The sequence below is a fragment of the Pygocentrus nattereri genome, chromosome 22 (assembly GCF_015220715.1).
Source record: "Pygocentrus nattereri isolate fPygNat1 chromosome 22, fPygNat1.pri, whole genome shotgun sequence".
NCBI lineage: Eukaryota > Metazoa > Chordata > Actinopteri > Characiformes > Serrasalmidae > Pygocentrus > Pygocentrus nattereri.
Window position 1 is genome coordinate 32,680,938 of NC_051232.1, and position 24,501 is coordinate 32,705,438.

The following is a 24,501-nucleotide window of genomic DNA, read 5'->3' on the forward strand; positions in this document are numbered from 1 at the left end:
GGTGGAATCACTGTTTTCTTCATGATTTTGTTTGATAATCGAGGTAAGATACTGGCTTAAGGCTAGGCTGGTGGTCACCACAGGGATGGTCACCACACCCAATGGTTGCAGGTATTTGTGTAATGCATGCTGGGTCTTGTAGTGAGAGAACACCGTCCAACACAACAGTACAATCATTGTACGCCACAGCTTCAAGTGCTATATACTGCTTTTATTAAATGCAGTATTTTTAAGCTCAGCTTATGTCAAAATCTGAAGTGATCTTTAAAGTCCAGCCCATTTGCAAGGCCATATTTTCCACTTCCATGGATTAAGAAGGACAAAAGTACTGGAGCTTGCGTGAAGAACTACTGTAAATTTACAGTAGAAACACTGCGCTCACCTACAGGTCCAGTTTCTCGTCACAGAAATGAAAAATCAGTGGTTATTTAATATAAGATGTTGGACAGTCTTGAGCAGCCTGTCTTTGAATATTAAAGAGATGCAGGTGGAGCTTCCCAGCATCCCTTACAATTTTTTTTGTTTTTTTTGTAATGTAATGTTCGTAGTACGATGCTGTGTGAACTGTAGCGTCACCGTTTGCTTACCTACGCAACAGAAAGTTCAAGCATTCGCTGCCAGAACATGTTGTACAGCATAATGTAGTAAAACTAAGCTACAATGATGCTGCACTGAAACTACAAGGCTGCTAAGGACGGAACCAGGCTAGTATCTATGCATAGCTTCATAGTATCTAGATGGCTGCCTGTGCCTGCTGAATGGCCAACGCTGCATTGTGACTATGACACTACCTTGACCGATGGTGGTTGGCAACAAGACTGACAACACTGCAGCTAGGAAGCTAGACCTATAAGACCTATAAACATCATTGGCTGGCCACCTGGGTGATGCCACACCATAGTTGTGGGACCCCTCAGCCAAAGAGGACTTATGAAGTAAATCTTTTATTATGAATTTTGTTACCTTTGTAAAGCGTCCTTGGGTTTGGGAAAGGCTCGATGTAAATTAGACAAGATCCATGCATCATTTTAAGTTATTCCAAACTTATTATTATTAAAACGACCAGCTGGTATTTGGCCCTCAACCCGGCTTTCTCTGGAAGACTGAGTCAGCCATCAGCGTCTGCTGTCGGCCCAGCAAAGGGGCTGCTTCTAACAAACTCCCAAAGAAAAGAGCTGAGCAAATGTTTTCTGTTAAGACTGACATCCTTGCTTAACGTTTTACGCCACTGGAAATATTAAATAGCCCCAACTCCTAGACCAAAGCGAGGGTCGGACAGGTTGTTCGCACTGCAGATTCTATTAGAGCACCCAGTGAGAAGAGCAGATAATCTCTCACTGAAGTCTGGCAGGTTACCAGCAGGAGTGTTTCAGACGCTCGGAATTTACAATGCTTTCCTGCATGTTCATAAAAAGCCAGAGACAGCGTTGGACAAACATTTAACTATCGATTTCCCATTTTCCTCAAGTTGTCGACTCATCGCAGGACTTCCTCCAAGTAATTTTTCGCCTCATAAAATCCAGGCTCTGTATCATTACTTCGCTCATTTGCGCAAAGCCGGAATATTCCGAAGTTTCTGCCTTCTCAAATCCCCCCGACCGCAGTCACAGATGGGGATATGTCTGTCATACGTATGCCCCTAATATTTGATGTATTGAGCCATAAAAGAAAAACAATAAGCTTTTCCCTTCCTTGTCAGGCATGGTTGCTGAACACCAACATCCTTGTCAGTTTTCGTGTCCCTCGGCAACTTCCCAGCCCCACGTTTGTTAGTCAGGCATTTCAATCAGGATGATTCATCAGTGGAATGCAACCGGTCCACTCATTAGTGTAATGGGAATCAATTTGAATTTCCCAAGACTGTCTGCTTACATCTACTCTCTAATGACTCCGAATGCTCTGTGGAGGACGTGCGGTGAGGAAGGCAGAGGGAGAGAGGGAGAGGGAGTACGAAATGCCAGCTCTCAAAGAGATTTGAAGGTCACGCTGGTGATGAGCACCTTCTGACTCCAGGCTGAGGGGCCTGGGGCAGTAATACAGTCTACTCAGGAGAGTCAAACACCGACACCATTAAGGATTTTGGCTTTTTGTACACAGAGATGAAGAGCTGATATTGGACTATGCCCTCTGGCTGGATAACACAAGGAATTCATTGGCGTATTGATTTTGCTACCACTAACGCTACACTTGGCAGGTTTTTGCTAACTAACGTATTCAAGGGGAGGCCTGGTTTGTAAATACAGCTAGGAATCTGCTATAGAAATATCAAGGTAGGACTATATCACTGTTGTCGGAAGAAAACCTTGTATCTCCAAAACATTACGTTTACAGAAAAAGGCAAAAACCTACAATATTTTTAATGGAAGACTTCGCAGTGAAAAGGTCTGTCAAAAACTGAAAAACATCAAAAACGGAGATACGAGGTTTTCTTCCAACAGCAGCGACATGGCATTTTTATTCTATGGTCAAAAATGCAGCACAACTTAATTTAACTTCATTAAACTTATAACTTTTGAGCAAGAACCACTAAATTTTGCAGGACTGTAGAATACAAATATGTTGCTTGTGCTTATGATTGATTCACCTTAATATAACATTCTTTCAAACATTTTCCATAGGAGTGAATGTCGGAATGCTTGACAATTTTTTTCAGGTCATTCTACTATATAATGTACACTCACCGGCCACTTTATTAGTAAAAGGTTGGACCCCCTTTTGCCTTCAGAACCGTCTTAATTCTTCGTGGCAGACTTTCAACAAGGTGTTGGAAACGTTCCTCAGAGATTCTGGTTGGTTATTTGAGTTCCTGCTGCCTTTCTATCAGCTGGACCCAGTCTGCCCATTCTCCTCTGACCTCTCACATCAACAAGGCATTTTCGTCCACACAACTGACCGCTCACTGGATATTTCCTCTTTTTCGGACCGTTCTCTGTAAACCCTAGAGATGGTTGTGCGTGAAAATCCCAGCAGATCAGCAGTTTCTGAAATACTCAGACCAGCCCGTCTGGCACCAACAACCACGCCACGTTCAAAGTCCCTTAAATCCCCTTTCTTCCCCGTTCTGATGCTCGGTCTGCACTTCAGCAGGTTGTCTTGACCACCTCTACACGCCTAAATGCACTGAGTTGTGGTCATGTGATTGGCTGATTAGCTATTTGTGTTGACAAGGAACAGAACCTAATAACCTAATAAAGTGTCCAGTGAGTGTATAATAGCAACCAACTGGAATACCACTGCAACAGCCTTGCAACACTTTAGCAACACCCAACAACCACCAAGCAACACCCTAATAACAAATGAATACCATACCATACTAACTACTTGAATCTACTATACAAACCCAATTCAGTTATTAAAAAACAGTCAGTGATCTGCAACTGCTCACCTTTTGAAGCATTAATATGTCTTTGTCAGGTCAACTATGTTCACGAACTTTCCTTTTCTTTCATAATTCAACACAAATTACAAACGCCTACCATTCAAGCAGAGCTTTAAAACGGCAAGTTCCATCGGAGGCTCTCTCGATAAAACCACACCAACCACTGCAAGGTTGTTTAGCACGGATGTATGTAGAGCTCAAAGCTTCAATCACAAGCCAAACACACCAGCGATGCCGGCAACACCACCGATATCAGTAGCACTGAAGGATGCTTTCAGCAGACTAAGCTGGACTGGAAGGGGAGAACTATAAATCAAGGGCCCACAAACCAACAAACGCAATAGAAAAGGAGGTTTAAAACGTGTTTTATCCAATTCTTTTTCCACTACGAGCCAAATAACATCAAGGATAAAATCTCAAACATGCCAGAAACGTATTAGGCTAGCAGTGGCACAGTCCTTGGTGTAGAAACTTCAAGCCAGTTAACATTATTGGAGGAGTCTGTCAGCCTGCTGGCTCTCCGATAAGCTGTTGAGCTTACTCTAATGACAGCAGACTGTAGGCGAGTTATAGAGAACAGGGAGTGTAGACAAGACAAGGACTGTGTTGCATCATGTTTGCATAAATTTATACTTGAGTTTGGGCTTAAACTCTTCACCAAGTTCTCAGTTACACTAGCTAGTTTTAAAACTACCCTTTCACTAAATCTGGTTGTACCACAAACCCGTAGGTCGTGTCTTACCTAGTAACGACTAACCAATGAGTACGCCGCTTTAACATGACGATAACGTCCAGAACCAGTAAACCCGCTGCCATGGAAACACGACGGCAGCTGCTCCGACTTCTTCACTGGAAAAAATATCCAGCACAGAAGAGAACGATGTGTACAAGTTAAACTGAATACGCCTAATTATCTACAGCCACTGTCTGTTTGTTCTTTAATATTTCACAGAGAAAAACAAATGTTTTTTTTTTAAAAACGCCGGTTTCTGGATAATCGAGCACAACGGCTGCCTCAGTTTAGTCCTCTGTGTGGAGTCTCACTGCGGTGGAGCTGTGGGTGCTTGGAGTTTAAACCAGGGTGATGACTGGAGCTGTTTACAGTGTATAGCATTGAGTTTTAAGCTTAATTAACCAAAAAAAAGCCATGTTTTTGGTCTTTTTTGTGGTTTCTGATGGCTCCCCCATCTAGAAACTTCACAACTAGTTTGTGGTCCAAGTCGTTCTGATTTCTGCTTAAAACCGAACTTAAACTTATGTTACAACTAGCCTACGTTTGAACTTACTGGTCACGGTTTCAGACAGCCTGTTTAAAAAGCTCGTCTGGGATTTTAGCGCTTTAAGAATTACCCAAGTGTGACTGAGTGCAATAGAACTTGGGAGGTACGTCTGCATACTGTACACTTTGTCCTTTTAGTTTCTTTTCTTACTGTTGTATCATTCATGTATTTATAAAGTTTTCTCTAGGGCTCCTCTTTTCAAATTTCCACAAATAGATAGAAATGGACACGATATTCCTACCCTACTTCCTTCAGTTTGCAGGAGTGCTCCAGGAGTGCTGTAAGAAGACGGAGAAGGTTGGGAACTTCAATGCGTTTGAGCTTACGCAAAGCATGAAATGCTTAGTGTACCAAAAAAAGAAGGGCAAGTTATCAGAGAAAAAAAAATAAAAATAAAAACGGAGGCACGAGGTGACGAAAGAAAGAACATTTCCGAAGAACCTTCCCAAAACTCTTTCAAAAGCACTCTTCCAAGGCATTCTTCACAGATCCATTAATAAGGACATGACCACAGGACAAGGCTCTTCACTGAACATTTACACAAATAGCAAACCACGTGAGGGTTCCTGGATTCCTAAAGCTCGGTACTGGAGCTCATTAGTATTCTAATCAAACACTGACACTGCACTGGCTGACTTATATAGGGTGTGCAAACAGCAGCTTATATGAACAAATGTGACTCCAAATAGGGTTTTCAGAAGCATCAGTACCTCCAGGTGGATATCAAAATTAAAAAAGGACGTCGTAACCATTTATAGAGGTGCTACCAAGTAAAACTGGCAACAGAATCCTTTCTGACTCCAAGCCGCTTTGCATACACACCAGAAAAACAACTACCACCGCCACTGCCTCAACACTGAGTATAAGGACATTTCAAAACAAAAAAAGATGACTTTTTGAGTCAGAGAGACTCGCTGGTTTGAGTGAGGGTGGTGTTTGTTCTGGCCATTAGACAGACCTCCTCTAACCCTAACCCTCCTGTTCTGAGACCTCCTCCTGACTACGATTGGTCCAAACACCAAACAGAGGCCTACTCAAGGTAACACACTCAGATTTCAACAAGGGCTAGGGAGGCATCTAGTAACCCAAAGTTATGCCATGCATTGGAACGTTCCTGCTCAAATTTACATGTTGATTTGTTAAGCAAAAAGAACTTAAATCACACTGAATCAGCTTAAATGACACATTTACTGTGAAAAAATACCATACGCCATGACGTTTGCACAGACCACATTTTGGAGCAATATGCAAGATTTGGCAACCTGTCGAACTCATTCTTCACACAGTCCCTCTTCACTCCTCCCCTGTTTACTCACCAGTCTAGTTGCGAGTTCAGCATCAAACGTCGTCCCTTTACTTCTGATGAGCTGGCTCCAGCGGTGGAAAGCAACGCCAGCGTTCACTCCTGCATTGTTTTGCTTGTCTCGCATCTTTTCTCTGTGGTTTCTTGCGCTACTTCGTCATTCCCTCACAGACTTGATGCTACAGTGACTCAGTATCAGCCCGAGGTATGAGGCGGTATTACGAGACGGGACGGACTGGTTGGCACACCAACTTCAGTAGATATCGCTGCATTACAGTACATAAATGTCTTTTACATAATGTAAAAACTTTTCTTGCAAATTTTAGTTCATTTTAAAATGTTTTGATTAAAAAAAACCTACAAATTGCTCTTTTAAAGGGGGGATTCCGTAAGTCTACATCAGTGGTTTTCAGCTCTGGTCCTGGAGAGCTTCATTCCTGCCAAGCAATGTTCCAGTCTCAATCTGCCACACCTGTTCCAGCTCGTCAACCTCTTCCCCAGTCCCTGATTGGCTGGATCAGATGTGTTGGAGTCAAGTAAGTGGCGAGGCAACTTACTGGATACAGGTTGGGACTGAAGTCTGCAGGAAGGCAGCTCTCCAGAACCAGGGTTGGAGAGCACTGGTGTACATAAATTATTAATCTAGATAAGCAATGGCATTTGTAGTTTGACATGAAATGCTCAATACTGGAGAAATGAACCAAGTCAGAACTGTTCACAATGATGCTCATAGGAACCAGATGTCCCATGCCTGTAAACCCGCCTCACAGAAGTGTATTACTCAGTGTTACCAATACACTGCCATTTAGAATAATTTTGTCAATTTATTGTTAATTTTTCAGGATTTTCCAATCCTTTTACCACCACTCGAAAGGAAATCGAGTTGGCATGTTTCCCTACAATGAACCACTTCACATTAAACCACTCTGGACGACTTTGTTTGAATCACAAGTGACCGAATTATTAAAACATGTTAAAAAAAAATCAATGCCTTTACATAAGAATTGCAAAGTCTGAGGCTATTGAAACAATGAGAACCTACTAAAACCAAAGCTTAGTCTAAAAGAGGCGCTCTATGGCGAAATGCCACTAACATTACAATTTAGCCTGAGATGGAAATAAGAGGGCAGCTATTCAAGGCCTTTCCACAGGCCAAAAAAGGGAACATGAAGGACGGGGCGTGAGAGAGAGAGAACGAGAGAGCGTGGGTTCTTCGAGCAAAGCGACGTGGGTGAGAGAGAGCAGAGGGAGTATCAGTTTAAAATGTGCATCACTACAAGGAAGGCATTAGTATGATCAGGTTCCCGACACTTCTCCTTGTGTGACCTCTGCTGCTCAGCTCAGGCTGTAGCACGCCGCAGTTGATGGCCAGAGAACCAGATGCACACATTTCTTATGGAGAGGAAATCCCACTGCGCTGTTTGACTCTCGTCCACCTGCCACCACTTTGACACCTGTGCATTACTTTGCTTCGCCGACAGCGAGTCATGTCAGGCGCATGGAGATAAACAGAAGCAGCGACTGTCAGAGTGCTTGTTAACATTAATAATTAACAGCTCTAAAGCCAGGGGGCCGTGACCTCGGCCTCTGCTTGCAAGACAGAGCCAAACTAACGAGGCTCGATAGACAGAATGGGCAATAAAAGCCACCAGGGCTTACTTCAATCTTTGAGACTCTTTTGTTATTAAAAACACTATTAAAGACAGCACTTTACATAATGTATCAGGACACTTTATTGGCTTTTGTTCTTGACATCTTTCTCTTTATCTCTTCCCCAGAGACAGCTGAATACTTCCAAAAATGTGTACAAGCCTGGCACAAACACCTTGGAGAAGGACAGTAAAAAGAACTTTGCTTTTTAATCTCGAGATGAGCAACCACAGTTGGCACACCTTCGGAGCTGGGCATAGTCCAAGGCACACATCAGTGGGGAGCTCTGGGTTGGGAGTGGGAGGCTTGATTAAGTCAGATACCTCAATCCATCCCTTTCTCCTTCACCCTCTCCCAAAAACGGCTCATACTAACGCCTTAGAACCGGGCTAATGGAACACCCTTAACCTCAGATTGCCAAGTACTTTAAAAAAAAAACTTCCAAAACATTGAAAATCCCTGAAAGAAACTTCAAGCTCAAGCCTTAAAGTGAAATCCAGGACCATCCCTTTGCTTGATAAGATGGAGAAGTGCAACAATCCCACATCAGGTTGCTTGTACTGCAACCTTTAGGAAACCTTTCAAATCAGACCCTCATTGTCTCTCGGACAAACGTCTGGACGCTCTTCCGATAACGATAAGCATCTTCCGTGAAGTGTCCATCATGGCATGAGCAGATAAGAAGCTTTCATCAGTATAAGCTATTGAAAAGGCCTGGAGGAAAGAGAGGGCATCTGGATATCAAGCATAGGCACAAAAGAAAACACATCCTCAATCTTAACTATGACGTGTTAAAGGACATGAAGGACGAGATATTGATTTATCGATAGGCAAGGACAAGCCCCAAATTGCTAAGAGATGACTGTTCATGCACCCAAGAGTCCAGGAAAGCATTTGCGTGTCATTCTTGTCTGGCAACGAACTGCAGAGGTAAATCAGCATGAACTATAAACGCTTCAACATCGCTGACAGGAAAAAATGACACAGACAAACTTTGAGTCATTATGCAAATGGTTGCACACCAGAACAACGCCTCGGGCCAGACAAACAGGGAGCCCTAATATGTTGCCTAGCCTAATGATCAACACCCAATCTGCAAAGCAAAGCCCTGCCTGACCTATAATGCACATCTGGCATCAGAAGATAACAAAACAAATTCAACTCCTAAACATGGCCCAAGCTCTCCAAAGCACTTTGCCGCAACCGTCGTGAAATGTATCTCTCTGTTTTCTTTGGTGAAAGAGGGAAAACAGGAGACTCGGATTTCATAGTGGACACCAAAAGAGCATCACTCAAAGCCTCTTTGCGCCATGCTATTGATTAGACTGAATGCACCAAGCAGAGAAGCAGAGGAGTGGGGGGGTGGTCAGAAAGATTCACGGGATAAAGTTACAGAACCAACAGTTGCAGTCAGTAACTCAACTCCTCTCCCCATGCCTCAATGAGCCCTCAGGACCAAGTGCACCTCAGCCTCTAGCCAACATCCCTTGCTCCTCATGCAGAACAGATATATGAACTTTAGCATGGGCCAACCGAGAAATCTTCACAGAAAAGTGGCTAAAGCAACCCTGCTCCTAAGACTGTTCCCGGTTCAGTGCTTTACCTTCTCCTCCGACCGGCTCGAAGAGTCCAAACTGCTCTAGGACTTTGATGAATAGTCCCATGACCACTAGGACCGCGATCATCTCGAGGCCATCCAGGTTCATCATAGTGGAGCGCTCTCATTGCATTGTGCTCCAGGGTCCCGAAGCTATCCCGATGTCTTTCAACAGTTGAGAAAAAAAAAATGCAATAAAAAAAACTACAATTCCCAAGGTTCTCTTGCTGCACTCGCTCGCCTGCCTAAGTGTGGTCAGGCCAGCCCAGTAGCCTGGAGCTCGAGGAAGAGGGGTGGTCGAGAAAGTGAGGAGAGACCTTTGTATGCTGGCAGCCTTCCAGCGGGATCCAAGATGCTGGAACCACTTTTCCGGAAAACTCAGACAAACAGAACCGGGGGTGATCCGGCGATGCAACAACACAAACTGCTCAGGCTGTGATTGTCGGCATGCATGTGTGTGAGGGAGCGAGAGAGAGGGAGGGAGAGGAGTAGACAGAGGGAGAGAGAGAGTGTGAGCGAGGGAGGGGGACAGAAAACACAGAGAGAGGGGATAGAGAAGTATGCCCTCCCTATCCAGTGACACTACCTTCATTGATTTGCTTAATGTGGTTTCCAAGGCAACTAGCGGCGGATATTTAGAGGCACCTGGGTAAACAAGTGTGGTCATAGCTGAAGGAGTATGTAGTTTTCTTTTTAAATCAGCAGAACAAGCTTGCTTAGCTTTTTTTTTTTAGGAAAGGCTGTCTGTGACGAGGTGGCACGAGACGCACTAGCAGTAACTGCAGGATGTGACTTAATGAAACCAACCTGCTCTTTGGCAGAGACGTAGAACAACGCACAACACAACCCAACTTCAAATGAGTTGTGTGGTCATTTGGACTGACGAGCTTAGGTGAGGAAGGGTCTTTTTGCCTGGACCCTTTCGGCGATCTTCATTAGAAGGGGCACTACTAAAACTACGGTTCAATATGTTATTTGTCATGCTATGTAGCTCTCTGTAGTACATCACTGTAACCCTCAGCCTCATCGGTTTGGCAGAACTAAGTATTTTTGTGTTTTTGCTTATCAATGTACTCTCGCCACAATGGCACGCATTACACAAATACATCACACAACCAGTGGGAATCCCTGTGGTGTCGACCGATCTTGCCTGCTAGCCTAGACACTGATCTATAGAGTTAGTGATATAGAGATACTATAGAGATAGTATTAACACTTGCCTCAGTCATTAATTCTGTTTCTATTCAGCACAAAATGGACAGCTTTCCAGCCAAACCCAGAGCAGTTGTAGTTGTTTAAAAGTCCGTCCTACCTTCAAGATACATGATCGGAAAGGGACGTTCCTGGTCTGTGTAAGCTGTATAGCACTGTGGCACTACTTAAGAATGAGCAAATGTATTGGAAATGGGACATTTACCATTTTGCCCCTAGTGTCCCATTAAACTGAGCTTCTCAATTCAGACCAGTACTTTGCAAGACTTGCATAAATCTCAGATACAACCCTGATACCATTACTGAAACCTTGGGTATTGGACGATACCTATCCAACACTTTACAACCTGCTCATCTTGAAGACTGAAGATTTTGACTGAAGCACTTAAGATGAGCCTCTAGCTGTTGTGCTCAAACTGTCCAAACACTCATAGGTAGTACAGGTACATGACATCACACAGCAGTATCTCAGGCTACATTTGGTACAAGATCAGGTTGGATTTATTCTTTTTCTCCCTTGGATCAGTGCCAACTGTAGTAGTGCCATGAATCTCATTACCTGTACTTCACTATGAAAAATATGTCATACAAGACAAGCCAAAAGGCATGACCAAAACGCTTCAATGTGAAAAAAGACTCACGTTCATATACTGTATAGTTGGTGACGGTAGTTAGATGGTGAAGGGTTCTGACTTCTGTCCTCACCCACCCATTTTATCGCCAATGAATAAGAATTCCGTCACTGCCTCAAGTCGTCCTTCTTAAAAGCACTCGCATGCATGTTTTAACCTGAGGCTGAGTTTATTATGAGGGTGTTTTTAACTCTCAGACAGCTCTTTCCATCTGCCTGGTAGGGTGTTACGCAGTACCCGCAGACAGGCAGACAGCAGATCTGTTTTTGAAATGCGTGGGGACGCACTCCTTATCTGTCACACGCTAACAAACAATTCCAGACACTTAAAGCGGATATGGGGGCACAGCAGAGAGCCAGAGATCTGGAGACACTATTTTTCCCCCAACAATGATTTTCTCTTTAATTCTCGATTTCCATTTTTGGCATCCCTTAAAAGATACCATCTCTATGACGAGTGGCCTTAATAAGAACAGCACTCACTATTCCAGCAGATTTACGTGTTTTTGAAGGTTGACTTTAATAAAAAGAAGAAAATAGGGGGGGATGAATCCCATTTGCTTTTCATTATGTATTTCAAACAGTTGAATATGCTCACACTGCGCACACAACAACACGAAGCTCCATTATATTAACTTTGACAGCTGTAACCATCTGATACGGAGCTTATTTCTCATTTTTGCTCAAAACGCTTTGTATTGGATGCTTTCTGTTTGAAGGGAATGCTGGGGGCTTAGCGAACACGTAATAAGCAAAACCCTGCCCTGGAAGCTGGTACAGTGGGTTTGTACTCAATGGAGCTTGTAGACTGTGATGTGCACAGCATGAGGGATAAGGGGAAATGGTGAGAGAGAGACAGAAACGTTAGTGATGGGAGTGAGAAGCGAGGAACTTCAGTAAAACGCACGCACTCGCTTTTAGTTCTGCCGAATTAGAATTGAGCCAGAACTTCAAAGAGTAAAGAGCAAAGGTGATCTCCTCTTAGACCCGGGGTAATTGAGGGTTAAGTGGAATTATGTAACAGTAATGGTTATTTAGTGCACTTACACCACCTTTTAAAAAAGAGCAATCAATATGTATGCAATTTTCCACAGCTTACAAATATTCCCACGAAGGGAACAGGTACCCAGCGTCAATGGCGGAAGGTGGAAAAGCATCTCCTGCACTCACTTTATGGCTAATAGTGTCTGATGATCACCTTTCCTGGAAGGTCAACATAATGTGGTCTTCTGAGCAGACATCTGGTGAGTGCTTTGACTGTGAAGGACTTGGCCATCGACCAGGCCTCTGAAACATACTATGTCCTTCCTGGGATCTTTCCTAGAGACACCATAGTCTGATGGATACTGCCAAAGTGGTCTTATAATAATAATAATAATAATAATAATAATAATTTATTAGCTTAATTTATATACTTCCTTTCTCGAACCCAAGGAAACCCAATTCCAGTCAACAACAAACAAAACAGACACACAGTTCTCTAGGTGGCGAAGAGAAAACTCTCCAGACTGCAATCTATAGTCGCCCAGCTTGGGGCGCAGCTTGAACTCCACCTCCATGGTAAAGAGTCTCTCAGCATGTGGCCCAGCCACACTTCACTACCACCATGTAAAGTGTTCCAACGCGGGTCCAGTCAAACTCCACTACCATGGCATAAAGTGTCCAGGTCTGCTGTCCAGTCAAACTCAAACCATGGTGGAAAGCGTTCTGGCTCACGGCCCAGTCAAACTCTGCTTCCATGGTGAACATGGTGAAGCTCCCAAAGCATGGTCCAGCTAAACTTCACCACCATAGTAAAACACATCCTGCTAATGATCCAAATCAAACAACACTACCATCATGAAAAGTGGGACGGGACGGGTCAGGGCCTAGTCAAACAAAGCTACCATGGTAAAAGTTTCCCTGCTCATCGCCCAGTCAAACTCTGAAAACTTCCTATCTTCCGATGAAAAACTTCCTAGCTTGAGACAAATTCCACTACTGCAGTGAGGAATTGCGCAGCTCATGCCCAGTCGAACTCCTGCCAGTTCTCAAAAACTTCATGGCTAGCAGGGAAAACAAATCCTTAAAATACCAAAGAAATACAAAGTTACACCTGATAACCCCAACTGGCTCCAGATATTTCCCGGGCTTACTCTACAGCTCTGGTACCACTGCCTGATATACAGTTTTATGAAGTCTCTGCTATACTTGTAAATTAGCCATTTAGTGGGATAAGGTCTGCAGAACAGGGAAAACTATTCAAAAGTATAAAAATATTCATGGCAGGAGTAAATCTGGACAAGGACTGGGAACCATCGTTCTACTGCCTGAACTTTCTTGAGAGGTATTCCAGCCTAAAATAAGCATTTAATATGTTAGTTAACAGAGTAAGTAACGTTCTGTAGCACAGCTACAATGGTAAACGTTTCCGTGCTCAATACCCATTCCTTATCCCTCAGCCTCATCGGTTTGACAGGATCCACAGTGGTGTTTTCATCCATGTTCTCTCACTGTATTACCCAGCTTGCACTGGAAATCCATGGAAATGCCTATGCACAGTGCAATCCACTACAACTTGACCAGAGAGTCCAGGGGCTTCAGAGTCCCAAAAAATACAGAGGTCAAATGCTGAGATATTTGGGGAAAAATTCTATGCACATCGTGTGGTCTACCAGGTTTACAGCCCAAAATATCACTGCATCTTCAGTAACAGATGCCCGGTTGATGTGTGCAGCCTCGTGGAACAGTTCTTTTCTGCTATGACCTGAGCTACATGGCTTGCTGGAGTCTGGTTCTGTTGACTCTTTCTTGCATTTGTCAAAAGTTCACCAGATTTTCAGAATATTTTGCAGGTAAAGTTTGCTAAAGCTTTAAGGTCCAGGGCCTGGAAAGGTACCCAAGCAGCACATCTTTATTCTTTTTCTGTCCATGCCTCCAAAATCACTCGTGCTTGTTGATATTATTGGAAAAATGTAGTAAATAAATTTGGTTCTGTTCACTTATCACTTCATCCACGATCACTGTATCCATGTGTGTCTGTGGTATTCATTAGGGCTGTATTCAGGATTATCTTTGTTGAGCCCAAGAGAAGCTCAAGACAATGACTACTCAAGATCAAGGCAGAATCTGAAAAGCAGCCAAGACGAAGCCAAGACTAAGTGCAAATACCTGCTGAAAAATGCAAGAAAAAGTGCAAATAAGAGGGAGACTAAGTCAAGACTGAGTTTAACTGAGAGCTAGGCAGAGTCAATGCTCAATGCAAATGAGAGCAATATTGAGTCCAAATGAGAGCGAGACTAAGTTAGGACCACATGAGAGTGAGATCGAGTCAAGACCGAGTCTAAATGAGTGCCAGAGTTAAGACATAGTCCAAAAAAGAGTGAGACTGAGTCAAGTCAGAGTCCAAATGAGAGCAAGAATGAGTGAAGACCGAGTGTAAATGAGCGCAAGACAAGGTTAAGACCTAGTCCAAAAGAGGATGAGACCGAGTCAAGACTGAGAGTAAATAAGAGCAAGACTGAGTAATGACTGAGTCAATATGAGAGCAAGACAGAGTCCAAAAGAGAGTGAGACTGAGTCCAAATGAAGTTCAGACCAAGTCAGACCGATTCCAAATCAGAACAAGACAGAGTCAGGACCAATGAGTCCAAATGAGAGCGAGATCAAGTTAAGACAGAGTTCAAATGAGAGTGAGACCAAGTCAAGACTGAGACTAAGCAAGAGCGAGACCAAGTTAAGACCGAGTTCAAATGAGAGTGAGACCAAGTCAAGCCTGAGACTAAACAAGAGTGAGATCAAGTTAAGACAGTGTTCAAATGAGAGTGAGACCAAGTCAAGACTGAGACTAAGCAAGAGCGAGATCAAGTTAAGACTGAGTTCAAATGAGAGTGAGACCAAGTCAAGACTGAGACTAAACAAGAGCGAGATCAAGTTAAGACCGAGTTCAAATGAGAGTGAGACCAAGTCAAGACTGAGACTAAGCAAGAGTGAGACCAAGTTAAGACCGAGTTCAAATGAGAGTGAGACCAAGTCAAGACTGAGACTAAACAAGAGCGAGATCAAGTTAAGACCGAGTTCAAATGAGAGTGAGACCAAGTCAAGACTGAGACTAAGCAAGAGCGAGACCAAGTTAAGACGGAGTTCAAATGAGAGTGAGACCAAGTCAAGCCTGAGACTAAACAAGAGCGAGATCAAGTTAAGCCCGAGTTCAAATGAGAGTGAGACCAAGTCAAGACTGAGACTAAGCAAGAGCGAGACCAAGTTAAGACTGAGTTCAAATGAGAGTGAGACCAAGTCAAAAGACCGAGTACAAGAAACTGCTTCTAGTCTAATTTTCTTGTTTTTTTTGCTGTCTCTCAAACGGTTTGTTGGAGTCATTTAAAATTGAGCTACACTAACTACAGACACTTTTGGGACAACAAGGTTAACATTATAAATTCTGGAGTTGTGGCCTATCGCTTAAATGAAATATATAATTGCATATTAATTACAAAGTTGTGTAATGAATTAAATTTACATTCAATTTTCTTTCTGTATCGACAGGTTTGAGGCTGCATTCCTGGGCCTTTTTTTTGTTTTCTTCAATGTCAGGAATTGGCAAAAACATGGCAAAACTGTAAATAATGTTCTTACCTTGAATCAAAACTCACCAAATTCAAATCATAATGAAATTTCTCTTCTACTTACAGACACAAATAGAATGTAACACCATGACTAAATTTAGGGAGACGTGGAGAAGTTCTCTCAGTTTTCCAGAAGACAATCGTGCATCACCGCCTTGAGTTTCTTGGCGATCGGCGCTCTGAATGAATCCAACCAATGCCAATGCCAACGGGCTAAATCAAACACGACTGCTCAAGTATGAGTCAGTACTCGAGACAAAACGTCTGGTGAGACCAAGGTTCGAGCCCAAGACAACAGAAAAACGTCTCGAGCACTATTATTCTTCTTTATCCACACCTGTTTTTATTCATATTAGAAAAAACGTACTAATGTTACAAAACACACCAGTTAAACAAGTCGGTTTGTGGAAATCACGAGACCCCAAGAGCCTGCTGGCTTAAGAAACAACCACTGATGACTGTAATCTGGCTGTGTGTTTCATTTAGGTTAATGAGCACAATGAATATATTATGATCTTTTAGGGCCGTATATTACAATCTCCACCTTCACCCCCAGAGTGACTAATTCATTCAATTACACAAGCATGACTGATGACTGGGTCACTGGGCGCATTCTTTGCCTTTGTATCTGGTGGTATTACGGCTGTGAAGGTTCACTAATGACTTTGCTAAATCAGCCCTATATGTCAGCTTCCCGTCCTGCATAATGAAACGTGTATAAATAGAAGCCGGTACTTTGTTGTGGATGCAGTGTATTAACACTGAAGCAGCTACTCCACCGAGTCCAGTCACGCCACCGACACTGGCCTTTGTTTTCTGGACACGTTTCCATGAAACGGCAGACCTTTGTGATCCGAATGCATACACCGCGGTTAAAAGCTCGCCGAGAAGTGAGATGCAAAGTCAGTTTTCAGACATTCTATCATAGCAAGTGAAAAAAGAGAGACAAAACAAATCTTCTCTGTCTTCTGTTCTGCAGCCTCTCTCAGATACTTCTCAGCATAAGATCTATCGCCTATCTGCACTGTAAGAATAACAACAGCAGACATTTGTCATATTTCAAGTCCCTGCCTACAGGGCGTGCAGACAGAGACAGAGCACATACCAAAAAACCCAAAAGAGAAATATTTCTTGCAGTGATTTCTGTCTGTCTGTCTATCTATACATCTAACCTGCCATCCGTTTATCTATGCATCTATCTAGGGGTGATTTAATGCAGGGGGCTTATCGGAGCTGAAGCCCTGGTGGTCCCATGTAATTCGTGGCCCCTTATTGGCCTTTTTTTATGAGACTAATTTATGCCCCCTGTCCACCACCTGGGCCTACCCAGATTGATTCCTGCCTTACCCAATCAAATTGGGAAAGAATAACCAATTAAATCATACACTCTCCGCTAAACTCTGCCTGCTTTTCTCAGCCCTCCAATGATTGCACAGCAACAGCTGCCATCCTGCAACCCATCAGTTCATCATCAGCACACCAGTGTTTGAATCTGAAGCTCCGGTTATCTTAAAGGATGAAACTTCAGGCGTTTTAAACCGAGATTTTGTCCTGTAAGGCATGTTGTTTTCTACCCATCCAAAGCCAAAAAGCATCATCATCATTGTCAGTTTTCTGTGAATTTGTTATTTATAGCTTTCCTTTACGGGAAAGGCTAAAACAGGCTTTGGGAAAATGTCAAAGCAAACATCTAATAGTACTTCAGTGCATCAAAGGTAAGACACAAATGAACCATGAACACTTTTAATGCTCGCCGTGGGAGAACGTCTGATTTTAACTTGGCTGGTTATGTCGTCTGGGCAAATTTAGTAGATTTATCATATTTGTTATCAGCTAACAAACACTTCTCACTGTTTTAGAGCGTTAGGCACAAGTGAGGCCAGAACCAGCTTTCCTAATCACCAGGTTCTTATTACAATTTTCCATTCCACCTACCGTGTCCACACTTTACTTTTTTCCCAGCTTGGATTCTTCTCAGGAGACTCACTTTCAGTTTCTCAAAGAATCTGCAGAAGAAATCTACAAAGCTCAGTCTAAGGAGTTGGTTACATTTTATGCTTCTCACAATCCAAATAACACCAAACGCATTCAGTGACGTTCAAAAATAAATCAAAGATTTTACCAAATTTCTAACTAAATACAGCTGGCTAACACGGGCCATGTGTGATAATAAAGGACTCTCTTATTTATTTATTTGTAATAATCAATTTTTCATCAATCACTGTTGCGTCATTGCTGTTCTAGCAAAACCTTGTAGCTCCAAAACGGAACAAATTCGATCTTAATTTTAAATTTATTAAATCAAGAGCAATTCTGAACGTTTCTTGTACATGAAACACTCAAAGTAAATGACAACTTGCATATTCGATTGCACTGGTCTCATCATGCGCCACTGCTTGTGATGGACGAGCTGGCCGTAGAAAAGAAGCAGAATCCACCGCACTGTGTTGCTGCACCGGACCAAAGCAAACGCAGCGTAAACACACTGTGATGTACAGCTCTGTGTGGTAGTTTATGGATACAGTGATTATTAGATTCAGACGCGAAGAAAACAGCCACCGGCCCTCCTTCAGTTTGTTGACAGTAATGTATATGTCCTCTATTGATGGGGAGCTATTTTTAGCTTTCCAACACACACACGCACACCAAGTACAAAGACAAAGAGAGAGACGAGTGGCTAAGCTTTCTCTCTTTTCAGATGAATTCTTCTAAGAGAGTGGAATGGATTCTTTCCCACACAAAGAAAAAGATTATAAAGCCCTCACAAAGCGTTTCTGCCCATCCGGTAAAATCGCCACAAAAACAGACGTAGCTTTTAACTCGAAATAGGAACAAACGCACAGACGGAACGACTCGCTCAAACGTCGGGCCTATCATGCTGCGGCACTTACTCAAAGCCTGCCACAATGATACGGGTAGCAGTAACAATTCGGTGGTACCACCGAAGGTGGATTCCTGGGTTAGCCTGGTGACTGAACGTCGAGTTAACTTCAAAATACTACTTATGTCTAAAGGCATCCAGCCCTTCCAGTTACTTTAAGGTGCACCTACTGATGATACAAGTGCACACAGAGCTCCTCTCCACAGAAAAGCATAGCTAATAGGATGGGAGGCTCTGGAACGGCTGCAAGTGAGCCTAAGGCAGGGATGTCCAGTCTTATCTGCAAAGAGCGAGTGTGGGTGCTAGTTTCATTACAAACAAGCAGGACCTCACCGGATTCCACTTGTTTAATCAATTGCTCAGCCTTCAAACAATTCATCATGCGCAGTTTTGCTTTATTGGAATGAAAACCAACAGCAGCCACAGTGGCCCTTACGGATATGATTGGATCCTGCTGGCCTAAGGTCACCATTCCCTCCAGCATCGGGCTGTGGAGCGTTGGAACTGTGTTCTCTGGAGTGATGGACCTCTATCCAATACCTTTGGGATGAGTTGTGGTGATCCAGAACTGACCAACATCAGTACCTGACCTCACTAATGCTCAATCAAATCCTCACAGCAATGTTCCAGCATCTAGTGTTACGCTTTCCCAGAAGAGCAGAGGCAGTTACTACTGCAAAGGGGGACAAACTCACTTCTAATACCTTTCATTTCAGAAGAAATGCTGGGCGAGCAGGAGTCTACAAACCTTTGGACACATTGTGTGTCTTGGGGTTTGGTGTATCTTAACGCCCTGTGTCAAGCTGGGTTCCTCCCAGGTCACAGCTCTGCAGAGATTAGCATTTTCCCATTTCTAATGCTGTGAACTGAAATCGTTGCTATTTAGATACTTTGTTATGACTGGAATTTGATTCATTTGACGTGTAGTGTCCTTTTTTGGAATTATTCAAATATTAGTTACAAATGTTAATATTAACTACACATTTTCATAATTTTGTCATTTCCAGGCTTTGAACCAAACAGAAAAAGTCAGAAGTGCAGAAAATGTGATAACACTTCATTTGAAACCTACTTACACAGACATACGCACTGAATTACATCTACAAAGTAATTCTTGAATATTAATTGACAGCTTAGGCCAGTAATCGCAATATGATGAAAGACATAAGAGGCATTTTTCCACTTCATAACACCGTTATGAAGGCAGAGGCTTGTTCAGAACATTGTATGTTGTCTGTCCTTTCTATTTTCCCTTGAATGACCGTCTAATTAAGAATCCACCCAAATTAAAATTTCTTTTTGGCTGAGCAAAAACAAGCAGTGTGGAATTTTATTACTGATGATTATGACAAACAGGAATGTGTTTATTTTCATAGGTGCAGTTCATCTGGGAGGTTCTCACAGCACTGTTTTGCACATGAAAACGTACGCAAGCTGTGAAAATCCTCTTGGTTTTGGGCAGGTAAAGCCAGGCGAAGGATCAGGAGACTCCATCAAAAGCAGCTTCTCCCACACCCCTACCCTTTCATCCCGCCCTTCCGCGGCCTCCCACCAACACAGTGTATCGACGATGAATCTTTCACCAAGACAAGGTAAAAAAAATAAAATAAGCACAGCCAACCAAAACACCCAATCGAAATCCACCCCCACCTTGAGAGTAAAAACTGCCGTTGTTATCATTTCCTGACACAGCGTCCTCAGTGCCGGTGAATCCTTCACCTGCTTTGGCCTGTCACTGCGGGAAATTGGCTCCGTACATTTGTTCCCCATTCTGGATTAGGACCACTCCTCCTGCCAGATGCTCCATCCGGTGTCTAACTCTGAACTGACGGCCAAGATACGCCACCTTTAATCAAGACAAACGTCGTCATCTGGCCTGTCGTCCTTTGGGACACTACTAGAGGACGAGGACATCTGCATTATGACTGTATGGAGGTTCTTTAAGCCTCTCACAGTGGTAAATCTCACCAAACGTGCCTCCATAAAGTTCTTTAAGGAGAAGCAGTCCAAAGAAGTCCATTTAGCACCTTTATTTTTACAGGAATTTTACTGTTTTTGAAAAATTCCGAATAATTGAACAGTTAAGATGTAAGCAAGGTGACTGGGTTGGTTCGGCATGAAATGTTTGATTGTAGAGACTCCGATTTCTTTACAGTGGTGGTGACGGGAACTAGGGGTCGCCATGACTACAACACAAATATAGCCAATTTATTTACTATCCAGAACCACCAAAGAACTTAAAACGTGTCTTCTGAGTGTTTATAAGGAACGTTGATGATGGTAAATTAATGGAAAATCTGAAAAAATAAGTTTCCTTTGGGACCATTTTGCCTCACTAAGCCCCTCATGCACCTCTCCAGCTTGAATGGAAGGAAAGTTACGTTTTAGGTCTAAACTTGATCTCCGGCATCATGCAGCATATTCATAAACATTTGATGTGATGAGCCTTTAGGGGCATTAAACTATTCAGATGTCTGGCTCTGATGAACAATTCCGCCTCAGTAACCTTTTCCAGAGTCGTATATTTCACATCTGCCCACTCCAAAAGACCTCGTTTACATTGTAACCCTTACATTTTTCAGAAAGTTCGAAAAATCTGCAGAATTCCCCTTTAATTCGGCACAAGCTATCGATGCAGAAGACCTCCAGCAGGTCCTCACTGGGTCATAAACATAAGACGGTATTATAATTCAAACCTCCTCCTTATCTGTCTCCAAAGATTGAAGTACGACCCTCCCGGCTAGGAGAAAAGCTTGCAGCCAGAGCTGGCACTCGCACAAAGCCGAGATAATTAGCCACCCTGCGTCGTGCCTTTCACCGCTGTCATGAAGCCCATGCCTGATGATATAAAAGTAAGAGTTTTATAATGAGGATCCTTGTAGTGTTTCTGACACCTTGTAGTGTCCCAGACACCCTCACAGCTCTGAGCAAAAGTCAGAGACCACCTTTGATTCAGGCCCATTTGACCCCTGGTCCCTACCACTCAGCCCTCAGCCCTCTGTTTTGTGCGGTCACGTCTAGGAGTAAGAGTGTTCCAATTTTTGTTAAGATAGAGGGGTGGGGTGAAGTGTTGGGGCTACATGACCCTCCAAACGGAGGTCTTTCAGAGGATCCAAACAGAGAGATATGAGAAAAACAGAAAAACCAGCAAGACGGAGAACAAGAGACCAAAGAAATCCACAAATGTGAGAATTTTCTCTGTTAAAAAATCACAATAAGCATGATTATCTAGGTTTAATGTCTTTTCAGGGTATTATGGTCGTTTTCTTCACAACAAGCTTAAAAAAATCGCTAATAGCATGCCAAGTTAGCTACCGAACTTTCCCGTTCCACCTCCGCCAGAATGTAACTGCTGCTCGCTTTAAGGTGGAACGGGAAAATTCGAACAAGAATCTGGAGAATCTCTGACTTCAGCTTCATATCACTGAAGAATTAGGGGGGGTGATAATAAATAACTGCCCCCCTCTTTGAAGGCGTATGATCCCTAAATGTAACTAAAGCCCAGCAGTGAGGAGCTGAACTTTCCCCTCCTCTGCTGTCCCTGCAGACGGGCAGGGTCGCCTACAGAGCGGCGCTAGTAGCCGTTAATGAAGTGATGCTCTTTTATTAGAGGGGCTCATTTCAGAGGGAAGATCTCAACCACTGCCCTGTAACTCGGTTCTGAGGGGGTCAGGGTGACACTCAAAACACTGTGACACTGCTACTAGTCGTGGGCTGGAGGTTAGGGAACCAGCCTCGTGACCGGAAGGTCACCGGTTCGATCCCTAGAGCCAACAACACATGACTGAGGTGTCCTAACCCCCAACTGCTCCCCCGGCGCTGCGGATTGGGCTGCCCACCGGGCAAGTGTGCTAACTAGTGAGTATGTGGTGTTTCACTTCACGGATGGGTTAGATTTCCCCGTTGTGGGACTAATAAGGGTCTCTCAATCATAAAAAGAAGGGGTGGGGTAAAAAGAAGAAATGGTCCTTAATTGGCCCTTAATTTCCAGCCAAAACAGCCATTTCATTTTGCAGAAAACATTTTTAACATGAAACTGCACAGAAGCCTCAACAACTAAATCTAATTTCAGCTGTGTGTCACTGAAAAAAGGAGACATCAAACAAAGAAGATAAACAATAGGCTGACCACCCCAGAGCCCAGACCTCAACACCACTGAATGGGTTTGATTACTTCAAAAAACGATCAACCAACTTCTTAGACTGAACTTTGGAGGTAAAATATGTCTGCAGATTTCTTCAGAAAGCCTGAAATGCAGCCTCCAGACAACAGACGCCTCAAAGAACAACATCAGCCGCCAGTTTTCCTAGAACTGCACACCCAACCAAGATCCATTAAGAGTGGCCAGCCTCTTTACCCTCCTCCCTCGCACATTCACCACTCACCCGATCCCACCGCTATTGATTTTTCCAAATTGCTTTTTCAATATAAAGCACGGGATAATAAGCTGGACCTCCCCACCACTGCGACGGGTGGAGAAGCAAGGGCTTGCTAAGAAGTGCTTAAAGAGATGCTGTATCTTCTGAATTGATAGATGATAATGACTGTGATTACTACACAGAAGTGGCCGCACCACTTTGATAGCCAACATTCCTCAAGAAGAATCAAATCACACACAAAAGCAAATAGAATCAGTCAGAGAAGAACAGCCAGGTAGCATTTATATTTCAAACATACGCTTAGCACTGAAGTATGGAAGGCAAATCCAGCCAAAAAGGAAATGAAAACAATTAAATGTAAATGCAAACCTCTTTTTGTCACTTGCCAGTGGAAAATGAGAAGTGAATCTCCAGCAGGTGGCGCTGATGCTCGTTTTCATTTTCCTTTTCGTTCTGACCGTTAAAGCGCGTCGGCGCCGAAAGCGGAATCACAGACGGCCACTTTGCTGCTGATTCATCCGTTTTGCGTTTTCGTTTTAATTTTGTCAGATTTGCAGCCGATCGCCATGAAAAAGAAAAAAGAAAGTAAACTTTGCGTTTAGATTTTAGTTTTGACACGTTTTCTGCGTTTCATGAAGAAAAGCCAAAGCCAAAGTGAAGCTTGTGTTTTCTTTCGTCTGTTAGCCTTTTCACTTTAGATTTAGCCGTGAAAAACCAGAATAACGACTAAAACGAAACGACGAATCGGCGTTTTCAGTTTATTTTTATTTTTGTCACAAACGGCTCGCGCTTACGTGAAAAATGAAATTGCAAGTGAAGGCATTTCATTTTCAATTTTGGCAGGATATTTGCGCAGATGTTCGGAAAAAAGGCAAAAAGAGGTCTGCATTTTCCTTTTCATTTCCCTTTTGGCTGGATTTGCCTCCCATACTAAATCAGACCTACACTACAGGAATCCAGGAACCTTTCAAAAGTCATTAACAGCAGCTGCCATAGGCTTTTCTAGTGTTTGCGTGTATTACGTGGGCGAATGAAGCAAAGCGCGTGGAATAACAACACAAAGAAAAAATAAAATATCGAACCACTGGAATATCTAACGTGAACATGCCTACTTGCCTCCTACAGCGGGGCCGCCGCAGAATCTAGAGTGAGATGTTCCCGATTAAAGTCTAGAAAAACCCCCTTGTGATGATGCGTCTTGAAGGTGGGAGGAACTGCAGAAAAGCTATACGCTCTTTAGGGCGGAACGTTAGCCGGAAAGCTAGTGTTACTGCTAGAAAGCTGAACATCACGTCAGCATTTGTTGGCCTTCGGATTAGCGGCAATGCTTGCAGTCAGGTTTTCCTCACCGTCGTGGTCGCATTCCCAACAGTTCTATATGGCGTGTAAATTAAACCCAAACTACCTACAAGGAATCCAGAAAGAAGAGAAACGTCCAGAAACTAAACATAAAAGAAAAATCTAGAAATAGAAAACTAGCCAGATGATTTAATGAGCCCTTTCATCTGTGTATATTTGGGTTATGTGACGAAAATATAATATAAAAATAAAGTGAGGCATCGGATTAAGATCACATACAGTTAGC

The 24,501-nt window shown here is 43.1% G+C and overlaps 1 protein-coding gene across 6 annotated transcripts in view; it reads right to left on the reverse strand.

Moving 5' to 3' along the window:
- The window catches only part of LOC108437846 (Kv channel-interacting protein 2), a 347,094-nt gene that overhangs the window by 54,796 nt on the left and 267,797 nt on the right, over positions 1 to 24,501 (reverse strand). The window contains exon 1 of one of the 6 annotated variants that reach the window (XM_037532674.1): positions 9,216 to 9,386. The exons of the other annotated variants lie outside the window; for them this stretch is intronic. Within the exon in view, the coding sequence (XP_037388571.1) occupies positions 9,216 to 9,321 (106 nt within the window). The 5' untranslated portion in view covers positions 9,322 to 9,386. Of the gene's footprint in view, positions 1 to 9,215; positions 9,387 to 24,501 lie in introns of those variants that run through there. 6 annotated transcript variants of the gene reach the window in all.